Here is a 13,140-nt window from a genome sequence, read left to right on the forward strand (position 1 = left end):
CACAGACAGAGATTTTCCAGTCTCTCCTTGTAACTCAGTCCCAGTCGCTCCTTGTGAATCTTTACTGCACCCTCTCCAGCTGAACAACATCCTTTCTGCTGCTGGGCAACAATCCAACAACTTACCTCTTCAAAAACCTCTGCAGATCCATCAACCACAACTTCCTGCAAACAATCCACGCTGACTCCTGCCGATCAGACACAGTCCATCCAAAGACAGGTGATTCCTGCCCCCAGAATCCTCTCCAGTAGGGTCCGAACTACTGAAGTCAGGCTGACTGACCTGCAGTTCCCAGGCTTGTCCCTGACAGCTCTTTAAAAAGTAAAACAACATTATCCACTCTTCAGTCATTGCAGCAACCTTCAGTGGACCTCAACAATTTTCTCTGTCCGTCCACAAAGCAGTGGGTCAGGCCCTGATGATTCTTCCACTTAATGCAGTTTAGTCTACTGATAACTGCTCGCTGGTAATATGAATGTCCTCCAAAGCAACTTCCCAAGTTTGCATTATCCATTGAGCAACCATGGTATTGGACCCGTAAGCACAAAGAAGAAATCATTGATTGATTCATGATCCCACCCATTCCCTGCGGCTCACGAAAAGGAGACCCTACTGTTCTCTATGGTGCCTCTCTCTCCCAAGCCACACTGTTACTCCTAACATAGCTAGAGAAACTCTTGGCATTTTCCTGACCTGGTATTAGCCTGGCTTCCCTCTTAAGAGTATTCTTAAGAAAATTTTATTCTTGTCTGGTGATGGGGTCCAAGACGTCAAGAGTCGAGTGCACAAACAACGATCATCTCTGGGAGGGAAGTCACATGCTTCTTCATAAGCTATCATGAAAGGGACCAGGATGGCAATGCTTGGTTGTTGGTAGGTAGGGGTTAACACTTGACTTTCAGGAGCACTTGTGTGTTATGTTCCAGCTGGACACAGTCCTTAAACTGCTGGAGAACTGTGCTGAAAGAACAGGTGCTGTTTTCTCCTGGTCGGGATTTGTTTTTCGTTCCAAGTGCTCCTGCCACGTTTTGTCACCCTGCAACCTTATCCTTCAATCTCTTTGAATTATTGAGGACAGAATGTGTATAAACGTCTCTATCCAGCAGACCTATAATGAGCATCATGACTCCAGTATTTCTATTATTCTTTAATGTTTCTTAATTGTACACAGGATTTTATTTTGTATTTTATCGCTGAGCAGCAGTGAACCATCTGATTAGTCTAGCAGAGTTCTCTTTGAGAACTAGTAATGGAAGTCGCTCAAAAACATCTCTCAATGTACTGTGAAGTGTATCCAAACAGGCCGATTCACTCTTTGGTGGGGATGGGGGCAGTTACTGTGCAGGACCCAAATCAGATTTCAGAATTTGTAAAGTTAGTCAGCTCCATCTTGGGCCCGAGCCTCCGTAGCATCCAAGACATCGTCAGGTAGTGATGCATCAGAAAATCGACGTCAATAATGCAGGACTTCCATCACCCAGAACATGCCCTCTTCTCATTGTTAAAGGCAAGAAAGAAATACAGAAGTCTGAAGGCGCATAATCAGCGATTCAGGAACAGCTTCTTCCTCTCTGCCATCCGATTCCTAAATGGACATTGTATCAATGAACACCACCTCACTATAATAATATATATAATTTTTGTATTTGCAGCATATTTCGACTTTTACGTATGCATATATACTTATTGTTATTGTTTTACTTGTTTTGTTTTTTTCCCTTTCTATGTTTTCATGTATTGGATGACACTGCTGCTGGTAAGTTAACAAATCCGAATCAGGTTTATTACCACTGGCATGTGTCGTGGAATTTGTTAGCTTAGCAGCAGCAGTTCACTACGATACATAGTATGGAAGGAGAAAACAAAATAAAATAATAAAAATTATAGTGTCCAAGATTTCAATGCCCATTCAGGAATCGTATTGCAGAGGGTCGGAAGCCGTTCCTGAATCGATGAGTGTTTGCCTTCAGGCTTCTGTACCTCCTACCTGACGGTCGCAGTTTCCAAATTTCACAACACATACAGGTGATAAATAAAACCCCGATTCTGATTCTGATACAAGTGATTCTTGATCAGCTTGTTGTGTTGGCTGAGGACTGGCAAAAGGTTTTCAGTCCAGATGAGTGAGGTGTGGCAATTTGTGAAAGTCATGTCAGAGATGGACTTTGTGATCTCAGCACTGTCTGTCATAGAAATTTTACTCCCCTCCATTGACTCCAGCTGCATTTCTAGCTGCCCCTGGAAAGCAGCTAACATAAACAAAGACCCTTTCCACCCCGTCATTCTGTCGTCTCACACCTTCCATTGGGCAGCAGACATTAAGGAGTGAGAACACACAGCACCAGGATCAAGGACAACATGGGTCCTAATGTTTCATAATTGTACGCATGATGTTTTGTATTTTACAGCACTTTCAAAAGTATTCATTCCTACTTTCGAAGATTTCATGTTTTATCGTTTTACAACATTAATCCACAATGGTTTTATTTGGCTTTTTAACACTGAATAACAGAAAGCCGATTTCGTGTCAAAATGAAAGTGATGTCTACAAAGTGATATTCACCCCTTTAATATGACAAACCAAATAGTCACTGGTGCAATCAATTTGTTTTAGAATTCATATAATTAGTTAAATGGAAATCACCGTGTGCAGTCTGGATGCTTCAATTAACTGTCGTAAAAATGTCAATTGCTGTGGCGTCAGTGTCTTACCTTCTCTTCTATTTTATACTCCATGAGCACCTCATTTGTTCCGGCCTTCTTATACCGGTAGTGAACCTCACCAGGTTCTTCACCATCTTCACCAGGGCCTCAACATCAAAAAGGACCGAAGAATCCTCTATCTTTCAACTTTACCTTTTATTCAGTCAGACATATATAAGGATTTTACTCCCAAAGTTACACTTTTTGAAGCTTCCGACTTCCCAAATTCTCATTTTTGCCAGAAAACAGCCTGTCCTAATCCACACTTGACACCAGACCTAACTTTATGCGTATTTACCGTGAAACAAATGACCTTGTGGTCACTAGATGCAAAGTGTTCTCTACACAAATTTTTTCCACTGCCCTCTCTCATTCTCTAATCGCCGATCAAGTATCGCACTCTCTCCAGTTGCAGTTATTTCCCTGTTCATAACAAAATTGAATCCAACTCGGTTCCTCAATGGCCGGCCAAATGTCAGTCAAAGAACTATTTCGGAATGCCACCGAATAATGGGTCTCTGGATATGTCCATCAATTCCCATTCACGCACAGTGACCTCACAGTCTGACGATTCTGGCCACAAACCCGTCAAATGCGTCATCCAAGTCACTGAGAGAGAGGTTAAAAAGAAATGGTCCCAGCACAGTCACTTCTGGAAAGCCACGAGTTACTGGAAGTCAAACAGAAAGGTTTTACTTTGTTCCCAGTCTCTGTGACAGACAGCAGCTGACAGATGTGTGTAAGGGAACATTTTGGGACCTTCACAGAAGGGACGATTTGCACCTGAACTGCAAGGTAACTAATATCCCACTATAACACCAATCTCATGTTTCTTGCGATCTACGATCTCTCTGCAAATTTGTTCCGCTAAATCCGTCGGGGTGTTGAGTTCTCTGTAATACAGCCCCATGAACGAGGTCAAAGCTTTTTTTTATTCATCGGTTCCTCGCAAAACGCATCATTAGAAGATTTTTCCAGTCTGGCCTGACTGCATTGCCATGGACTCCAATTTTGCTAGGAATTTCCAAATACACCATATCTACCGCATCTCTTTTGTCTATGAGCTTGTCATTCCCTCGAAAATTGTAGTAGGTCTTTATCAGGCTGGATTTTCCTTTCAGGAACCCATGCTACCTTTGGCCTATCTCGTCATGTGCCTCCAGGTACTCCATGATCTTATCCCTAACAATCGTTCCCAACAAGTTTCTAAACACTGATGTCAGGCTAACGTGTCTATAGTTTCATTTATGCCGCTGTCCACCCTTCTTAAATAGTAGAGTAACATTTTCAATTTTCCAGTTACCTGGTACTTCGCCAGAACCTATCGATTATAGAAAGATCATTATTAACGCCTCCGCAATCTCTCAGCTACTTGGTTCAGATCCCGAGGGGGACAAGGTGCCGGACATGAGGCTGCTTAACAAACGTGGAAGATTCTACCATTGTCTGACTAGCAGAATGCAAAGTGTCTGAAGTAAGGGAGCCTTTTCGCGTTTGGCTGCCGTGACTGGTGTTGTTTCACAGACGTCTGTGTTGGGACCGATCGCTGTTACATTCTATATCAATAAATTGGATGATGGCTTTGTCGCAGGGTTTGCCGACGATATGAAGGATGTTGAAGGGGCAGGTAGCTTTGAGGAAGCAGAGAGGCTGCAAAGGGACTCTGACACCTGCGGGAAAAAAAGGAAAGAAATGGCAGATGGAATACAGTGCCAGGACGTGTATGGTGATGCACTTTAAAAGAGAGCCCAATGATCCAAAAATCTGAAGCTCTCCCGCCTGCACCAGCTCCATTGTCACACGTTAAACTGTATAATCTTCATACTTCTGATTTCATTGGTACTGTGGCATGGGGAGCAATCCTAAGGACACAGCCCTGTACATCCCGCCATTTAACTTTGCACACATCTCCCTGAACTCACTTTGAAGAAATATGGACCCTCTTCCTACCCATGACATTGGTCCCTATGTGGACCAGAGCATCTCGCTGTTCAGCCTTCACAAGACCATCAGATTCTGAAGCAGAATCGGGAAATCTGACCCATGAAATCCATGTTTTCATCTTGGCAGTTCTGTTTTCCCTTTCGGCCCCCATCTCCTGCCCTCTCACCGTCGCCCTTCCTGCCCAGACTAAAGAAGAATTTATTAACCTCTGCCGTAGATATACCTAATGACGTCTCTGGCAAAGAATATCACAGATTGACAACCGTGGCTGACAAGAGAAGTCGAAGCCAGCATCAGAGAGGGAATAAAATACAACAAGAATAATTCCAGCATTAGCTGAATAGCAGGAGACGAAGGATGGGAAGAGAGGGGCCTTTTCCGGCTGGCTGCCAGTGAGAAGTGTTGTTCGATAGACGACTGTGTTGTGATAATTCTTTCACGTTATATGTCAATGATTTGGATGATCTAATTGACGGCATTCTAGCAACGTTTGCAGACATTACGGAGATGGGTGGAGAGACAGATAGTTTTAAGGACGGAGCGAGGCTGCGGAAAGACTGACAGATGAGGAAAATGGACAAAGAAGTGGCAGAGGGAACGCAGTGCCAGGAAGTGTATGGTCATTCACACTTGTAGAGGAAATGAAAGGGTTGAGTACTTTCAAAATGGAGAGAAAATGCAAAACACGGACAAGCACTGAGAACAGGGACTCGTTGTGCAGGATTCCCTCAAGGTTATTTCAGAGTTCGAGGGTGTGATGAGGAAAGAAAAGGCGATATTAGCATTTATTTGAAGGTAGCTACAATGCAAGGGCAAGGATGTAATGTAGCGGATTTATAAAGTGCCGGTGTGGCCTCAAACGGAGTATTGTGAACAGGTTTAGACCGCTTATCTTCAGAAGAATGTGCTGAAACTGGAGAGGGTTCAACGAGGTTCACGAACATGATTCCAGGTTCGATGGCTTTCGGTCTGCATTCACTGGGATTCAGAGGAATGAGGGGTAACCCGATTGAAACCTATCGAATGGTGAAAGGCTCTGACAGAGTTGTTGTGGAGAGGATCATACCTCTGGTGGGAGAGTGTAAGACTAGAGGACACAGTCTCGGAATGGAGGGGCTTTCATTTAGAAACAGAGCAAGAGGAATATGTTCAGCTAGAGAATGGCGAATCTGTGGAATTCATTGTCACAGGCAACAGTGGGTGCAGTCCTTACGTATATTTAAGGGAGAGGTTGACAGATTCTCGACTGCTCAGGGCCTGAACGGATATGGAGTGAAGGATGGAGATGGGGGCCAGTGGCGGACAGTAAATGGATCAGCCATGAGGAAATGGCGGAGCGGACGCGATGGGACAAATGGCCTAATTGTGCTCCTGTATCTTATAGTTTAATGGGCTCAATCAGGGCAGATCAATTTCCAATTAGTGACAAGGCATCGCATTGACCCTTGTGGAAGTCGAGTACGGAAACTGCAAGAGCCTTAGCTTGGACACCTGTGAGGTGCTATAGATTAGCTTCCATTGTTCCAGAAAGGCTCTGACGATGAGCCGGGAAAGTAGAGGCGGATGAGCCTGACACCAACGGTTAACTTATTGTCAGACATTCTGAGGGACAGGATATAGAAGTATTTCAAAGGTATCAAATGTTCCAAATGTGTAGTTAATGTAAGAGAAATGGAAACAATATACATCCTCAAATTCTTCTCTTCGCAACCATCCACGAAAACAGAGGAGAGCCCCAAAGAATGAATGAGAGTTAAATGCTAGCACCACAAATTCCCCTCAGCTCACCCCACCCACGCATAAGCAGTAGTAAAGCAACCATCTCCCCCACACCCACCAGTCGCCCTCCACCGAGCATTGAAACGTGCAGCAAAGCTTCAATAGAAACACAGACTTGCAGAACCCCAAAGACTACACGTTCACCCGGTATTTCAACATACCACAGCCTCTCCCCCTCCCCCTCTCTCTCTCTCTCTCTCTCTCTCTCTCTCTCTCTCTCTCTCACTCTCTCTCTCTCTCTCTCTCTCTCTCTCTCTCTCTCTCTCTCTCTCTCTCTCCTTCTCTAATAAGGGAAAATGGGTGTCCCCGTTTCACAACGACAGGGAGGACATAACAAACAGCTCGCTGATTTAAGATGTTGCTACGATAGTTCCGAGCTCTGTGCCCGAGGAACTCGGGTCTTTGGGCACACGGCCAGCAGCCAGCTCGCTGCTTTCGATCTTCCGGCTCCCACGACGCACCGATTTCCTGCAACGGCACCGACCTCGACTCCACCCGCCTCCAGAGCCACGAAATCCCGGAATACTGAAGGCGCGCTGGTGTTTTCGCCCTTGTCCTTGGTATATCGAATAACGGCCAGTCGTCAGACTCCGAGAACGGGTCCCATTCCCGCAAAGAACCAAAGTCAGTTTGTAATTCCAGGTCGGGTCTTCAGAAGCAACATGAGAGGGAAAATAGAGATATTAGAATAGAACTAGAGCTCTTTCCGAAGTTGCAAACAAGGAGTAGCCTTTAGGCGCCATCGTCCTCCACAGCTCCACGTAACTGTGGATTTCAATGGGAATATGGTAAACTGGATTTGCAGCTGACACCTGGATACAGAGCATGAGTGACAGTGAGGCAGATTATCGAAACTTGGAGATGGGTTTAGCAGCTGGATAAATGGGCTGACGGTTTTGCAGCTGGAATGTAATGAGGATGTGAGGTGTTTCGCTTTGCCGGGAACAACAGGGTAGGACTCAGACAGTGACTGGTCGGGGATTGTGGTCTGCGGAGAGCAGAGGGATACGGGAATACAGTTCCACAGTTCAGGGCAGGGTCATGAAGAGAGCCTTTGGCACATTGGCCTTCATGAATCAGAGTACTGAGTTCACGAATTGCAATGTTATGTTGAAGTTGTAAAGGAAGTTACTGAGGACAATCCTGGAGTATTGTGTGCAGTTTGGTTCATAGAAATTTTGATCCTACAGTACAATGCAGGTCCTTCGGCCCACATAGCTGTGCTGAACCTGTCCTTACCATGGAACTACCCAGGCTTACCCACAGCCCTCTATTTTTCTAAGCTCCGTGCATCTATCCAGGGTCTTCAATCTACACGAAAAAACATCAAGAACCTTGAACGATTAGAGCGAACATTAATAATGATGTTTCCAGGAGGTGAGGGCCCGAGTAGGAGAGAAAAATTCAAAGGGTTTTGTCGCATCGAAGCTGAGGCTTTTCCCCCTCAGGTTGGGTGAGGCCTGAATAAGACGTCATAAGTTCCGGGTAAAAGGAAGAGGGTTTAAGGGTAAAATGTGAGGGAACTTCTTTACTGAGAGGACAGTGTGAGTGTGGAATGAGACGCCAGTGGAAGTGGAGAAATGAGGTTCCATTGAGACACTTGGACAGGTACATGGACGGGAGGGATGGTCCTGGTGCCGGCCGAAAGGGCCGTCGGGAAACAGACTATCACACTCTGGAGGAGACGATGGGTATGTTGATGTGTGAGGAGTTTGATAACTCTACATCCAATCCCTAAGAATCTTCTCCAGAAACGTGTCTACCCCTCACGTGTCTATATTTTCCAGGATTATCCATCCCCTTCTTAAATAACAGAATAAGATCTATCAGCGCTTTTCTAAGATCTTACTCGTGGCTATAGAGAACACAAATATATTGGTCAAGTCACCAGTGATGTCATTTCCTGTCTCTCTCAATAACCTGCCGTATATCCTACCAGGCTCTGAGTAAATAATCCACCTCACTGCTCGATAAGAGACTAAACACTACCTTCATTATAGTCCAGTACTGATACAAATTTAAAAGGCATTGTGATTAAGTATAGGATAGGAAAGGTTTAGTCAAAGACTCCAGCAGCAGGGAAAATAACCTTTCAGCTCCTGTGCCCATGAGACTATTCAAGCTAACTCATGCCCAGAGGAACTGGCTCACACGCAGGCAGATGGGACAATTTTGGTGGGCACCAGTGCAGCCTGGAAGGGCCACTCTCAATGGTTTGATCGGAAACTTCGACAGTATTCCTCTCAGGAGATTGTGCCTGACCTGATATGTTTCTTAAACTGTTGTATTCTATACAAAGTATATTTTGTGCAGGAGGTCTCCAGAGGAGATTCACCAAGAGTGTGGAGGATCGTGTTTCTTAACTCCCAGAGTGCCTGCTGCCGGCAGGTGGAGCAATTTTCTCTGCATCGGCAGAGGCTGAGGGAGGTCTGGCAAACATCGCCGGAACAGACACTAGGAGGTGTGGACGGAGAGCCACGCCCGTCCCTATAGATGCCGCGGCCGACGACCACCTACAACAGTATTGCTGAACTCCGACATAGCGATAGAGCAGACAAGGAGGGTCTGAGTCTGGGACAGATTTCCACCAGGCCTATCGTAGTTCAGACCCTTCACTGTCCCTGCTGTCACTGGCAGAGGAACATGTCGGTCAAATGAGATGATTAGTTAATGTGAATTTCAGTCATGTAGAGAGGTGGGAATGTGAAAACAGCAATTATGTTGCCTTAGGAAAATAGAGGCGGATCAGTTCAACAGGTTAAAGTACAGTTGGGTGTGTCTTATGCAGAGACCTTGCAAAAAGTTAAACCTGACTTTGACTGCTAAACTTAATAAAGTGTTCCCAGTCAGAGAATAGACTAGGGGGTCAGTGGATATATGTCCGCATCACAGTTCTCTCAGGAAAGTTACTGTACTGGTGGATACAATGGAGTTTGTGATGTTTATAATGGATGTGGTGAATTGTACTGATCAGACATCTCGTCCTACTGGCAAAAACATAAAATGATTGTGAAAGCTGCAGAAAGGTATCTCGGTGTAACCGGTGTTATGTTGGAAGCTGTAAATGAAGATCTGATGGGTGGAGTATCTGCATCCTAGTCTATCCCAGCCTGATTTTTCATCGTCAACACATTAAGAAATCTGTTTCGCATTTGTCAGAATCCCCCGATATTTTGAGTATTCAGGAAAAGAGATTATTTTCACAGTTAAGTTTTTCTGTGCAGGATTATATTGTCGTTTGGCGTGATTGGTCATTTGATAGAGAGGTAGTGCTGACAGATTTATAAGGAAGGAGGCAGGGTGTAGAGTTGTGAATGTGAATGAACCGGATGTGGGAATTGCTGTAGAAATATTTGATTCAGCAGGTAGTTGTATAAAACTGATTATGGTTTACAACGCTTGTGGAAAACTTTCCACAGAGTTGTGAGAAAGTATATTTTGTTCTCGCTCACGAAGAGTTGCCTGCAGCTGAGATTTTAACCCAGTTCACTGAGGGTTTGTTTGCAGAATGATGGTAATGGTTTGATTAAAGAACAGTTTTTCAACTTGTGTGTCAGAATGGGTACGAGATTTGATATTCACAGTAGTTCTAGAACTGCTTCAGAATATTGACGAAGATGTGTATTTTTACAATGAAATGTTATGTCACGTTATTCAGCAAACTGCGATGGAAGTGATTCCCATTACAAACGGAATTAATTGGAGAAAGACTGTACCACTGTGGACTGAGGAGTGCGCAGAGGCGATTAGGGAGTGGAACAAGGAGTTTAGGAAAGTGAAGAAGTATCAGTGTCCAAGTAACCTTATTGAGTATAAAAGGACAGAAGCCGTTGTAAGGAAAGTGGTGAAGATTGCGAAAAAGATTTTCTGGGGACATACTGTGACAATATTGCAGGGGATTGGTAGGTCCGACGTCACCAGGACAGGATGATACATGTTATTGTTTGGTCAGATAAATGGGGATGCAGGCAGATTTCGGGGTTTGCCAGTGAATCTAGTGGTGCGGACGGGTTTGGCGGAGCATCCAACTTTGCGGATGTGCTCCGCTTTAGGGGTATGGCAGCGAATGTGGGAGTGCACAAGGATTTCGTGGTGTCGAATGCTTTGAGGTGGACATTGATTTGAAGGTTCTTTGAGGGTTTTCTAGTGAGCACAGATTTGAGGACGCCGACAGATTTGCACAAGGTTGGGAGTGTTGGCGGATTTGGGGGTGAAAACTAACCTGGGTGAGGCGGGGCATCTGGACGTGTGTCGGATTTCAAGGTTTTTCCATTTATCCATACTTTAATAAAAATGCAATGTCAACTTTGACCTTTGTTCTTCATATCTTTTAAATGGAGTCAACATTTTGGGAGCTGTTTGAAATGATTCTTTCTCTGGCACAATCTAATGTGCACGTAGGGTTGCCTCCTGATTTGGAGCTGCGACAAGTCTCGAAGTTATTTCATTTGTACATACATTACTAATAAATGCAATTTGATTTATGCCCTCTGTTCTTGTCTTTTTTATTGTTCAGGCAGCCATTTTGAGAAGTGTTGGAACTGTGCAGTTTGGGGAGACAGATGAGAAGGGACTAAACCAAGGGGATAAAGTGAATTGGAGATGGACACGTGTATTGTCCGGCAGGGTCAGGCAGAGACAGTCGGTCGACCCACACACAGACACACAAAGGTTTTTTTGGAGCCAGCTGGATACGAACTCGCTCCGAAGTCCGGCGCTAATCCCACGACAACACCAGCCGGCGTAGTGTTCGTGATTCAATGCAATTTCACAAGCTACAATGGCATAATTTACTTCAATATTTTGTGTCTGATAAATGGTTACTTTGAATTGCATATTTACAGTGGATGCACATTTAATTGATAAGATAACTCCGACGGTTCAGTCAACTGAATTAGGACAAATTAGCTCCCAATGGTCTTCATATTAATTGAATAGTTTAATCGCGATCCGTCACCGCGGGAATTCCACGTGTCTGATGTAATCGATTTGTAAATAATTTTAAAACTTTATTTTTAAATCTGTTGAAATCCGTCCCTGTGGAGTCACTGAATTGTATTAAAAACCCGAGGCATGTGCTGCCTCAACATTTCATTCCGAGAGATCGCGTATAACACAGAGGGCCAAATCACTGGACAGAGAAAATGTCTGTATTGTTGGATATGTACATGAGAGTGCAGAAAGTAATGTACGCGTTCATTGTCGTTGTTGGAGTTCCCGGTAAGAGATTCATGTTTGGAATATCTGATTATTACCTGTGTGAACCTATACATGATCATTTTACAATCTTCCAAATTGATGATCATTGTACAAATATCCGTCAGAGATATCGATCCTGTCAACTCCACTTTCCGATTTTTCATATTCAATGACAAAGGGAACTAAACCTCTGTCTCTCCTCGAACTCACGGGATCCACTCAAACGCTGTTCTTGCCTTTAATGATACCTTGTTCAGATTTGTCCCAGTGCTGAGGACAGGGAGCTCTCCGAGAAGGTGTGACAGGGGTCGGGTAGGGGCAGTTCATTGTCAGGTTCACTGTTTCTGAGTTATTGATCAAAGAGAGCCCCTGGTGCTGTGTTTCGCGTCTCCCTGTGGAGTCTGTCACATCGTATCCCGCTGACTTTTGGTCAATAATTTGGTCTGATCACCCGATCCGGTGTCCAGGGATCTGCTCACGTGTGTTATCGAATTGTACTGCGGTGCAGAATTCATCCGTTCACTGAGCCACTGAGTCTCTGTTTACTAAGTTGTCCCTCCAGTATTTTCAGTGTGTTTCTCCCCTCTGTATCTCATCTTGGAAACATCAGATGCTGATTTTCCAGAGTCCTGGTCAGTCACGGTTAAGTCAGTGAAACCGGCCCCATCAGCGACTGGAATCGGGATCAGCAGCGATCGTTGTTGCTCATTCAGCTCCTTTATATCGCCGACGATTGCCCACACATTGCTTTATCTCCACACTGAAGAAAACAGTTCAGAGATAGTGTGACCGTGTCTGGTGCTGGATTAGCAGCCGTTCACAGACATCTTTAGCTGCAACTCGATCCGGTGTTAATTCCCGGAGAATGTGTCACGTAATGCCCAGTGTCTGTTTCTCTCCCTCTCTCTCTCCAGTGAATGTAGTGGCGATTGTGATCCTGTCCCGGAAAAAGTGCGGCCTCTCTACCTGCACCACTCGCTACCTGGTGGCCATGGCAGCGGCCGATCTACTGTCCGTTGTCACCGAGGTCATTTTGTATCGAATCAGCGTATTTTACTTCCGGTGGAGTTTTCTGGGCATCACTCCTGTGTGCAGTGTTATCGATGTTCTGAGCTTCACAGCCACACACTGTTCTGTCTGGTTCACCGTCACTTTCACCTTTGACCGGTTTGTCGCCATTTGCTGCCAGAAGCTGAAAACAAAATACTGCACCGGGAAAACTGCGGCTGTGGTTCTAACAACAACAGGTGTACTGTCCTGTCTGAGAAACATTCCCCGATACTTCACATGGGAACCCCGCATGATCATCGACAATGTACCGTGGCTGTGTATTCCCAAGGACAATTATTTCACTGAACCCTGGTGGGTGGGATATGACTGGTTCGATACTGTTTTAACTCCATTCCTCCCTTTCGCTGGGATCCTGCTGCTCAACGCTGTGACAGTCAGACACATTTTAGTGGCCAGTCGGATCCGTAAGGGGCTGAAAGGTCAGAGCAAGGAGGAGAACCGCAG

The 13,140-nt window shown here is 45.0% G+C and overlaps 1 protein-coding gene across 1 annotated transcript in view; it reads right to left on the minus strand.

The window, feature by feature from the left end:
- Window positions 1-6,787: 6,787 nt before the first annotated feature.
- LOC132385996 (E3 ubiquitin-protein ligase TRIM39-like) overlaps window positions 6,788-13,140 on the minus strand; it is a 30,459-nt gene continuing 24,106 nt past the window's right edge. The window contains exons 7-8 of the mRNA XM_059958235.1: window positions 7,122-7,191; window positions 6,788-6,982 (exon numbers count right to left, since the gene is read on the minus strand). Of these exons, the coding sequence (XP_059814218.1) occupies window positions 6,788-6,982; window positions 7,122-7,191 (265 nt within the window). The remainder of the gene's footprint in view (window positions 6,983-7,121; window positions 7,192-13,140) is intronic.

This window comes from Hypanus sabinus, assembly GCF_030144855.1.
Source record: "Hypanus sabinus isolate sHypSab1 chromosome X2 unlocalized genomic scaffold, sHypSab1.hap1 SUPER_X2_unloc_9, whole genome shotgun sequence".
Classification (NCBI taxonomy): domain Eukaryota; kingdom Metazoa; phylum Chordata; class Chondrichthyes; order Myliobatiformes; family Dasyatidae; genus Hypanus; species Hypanus sabinus.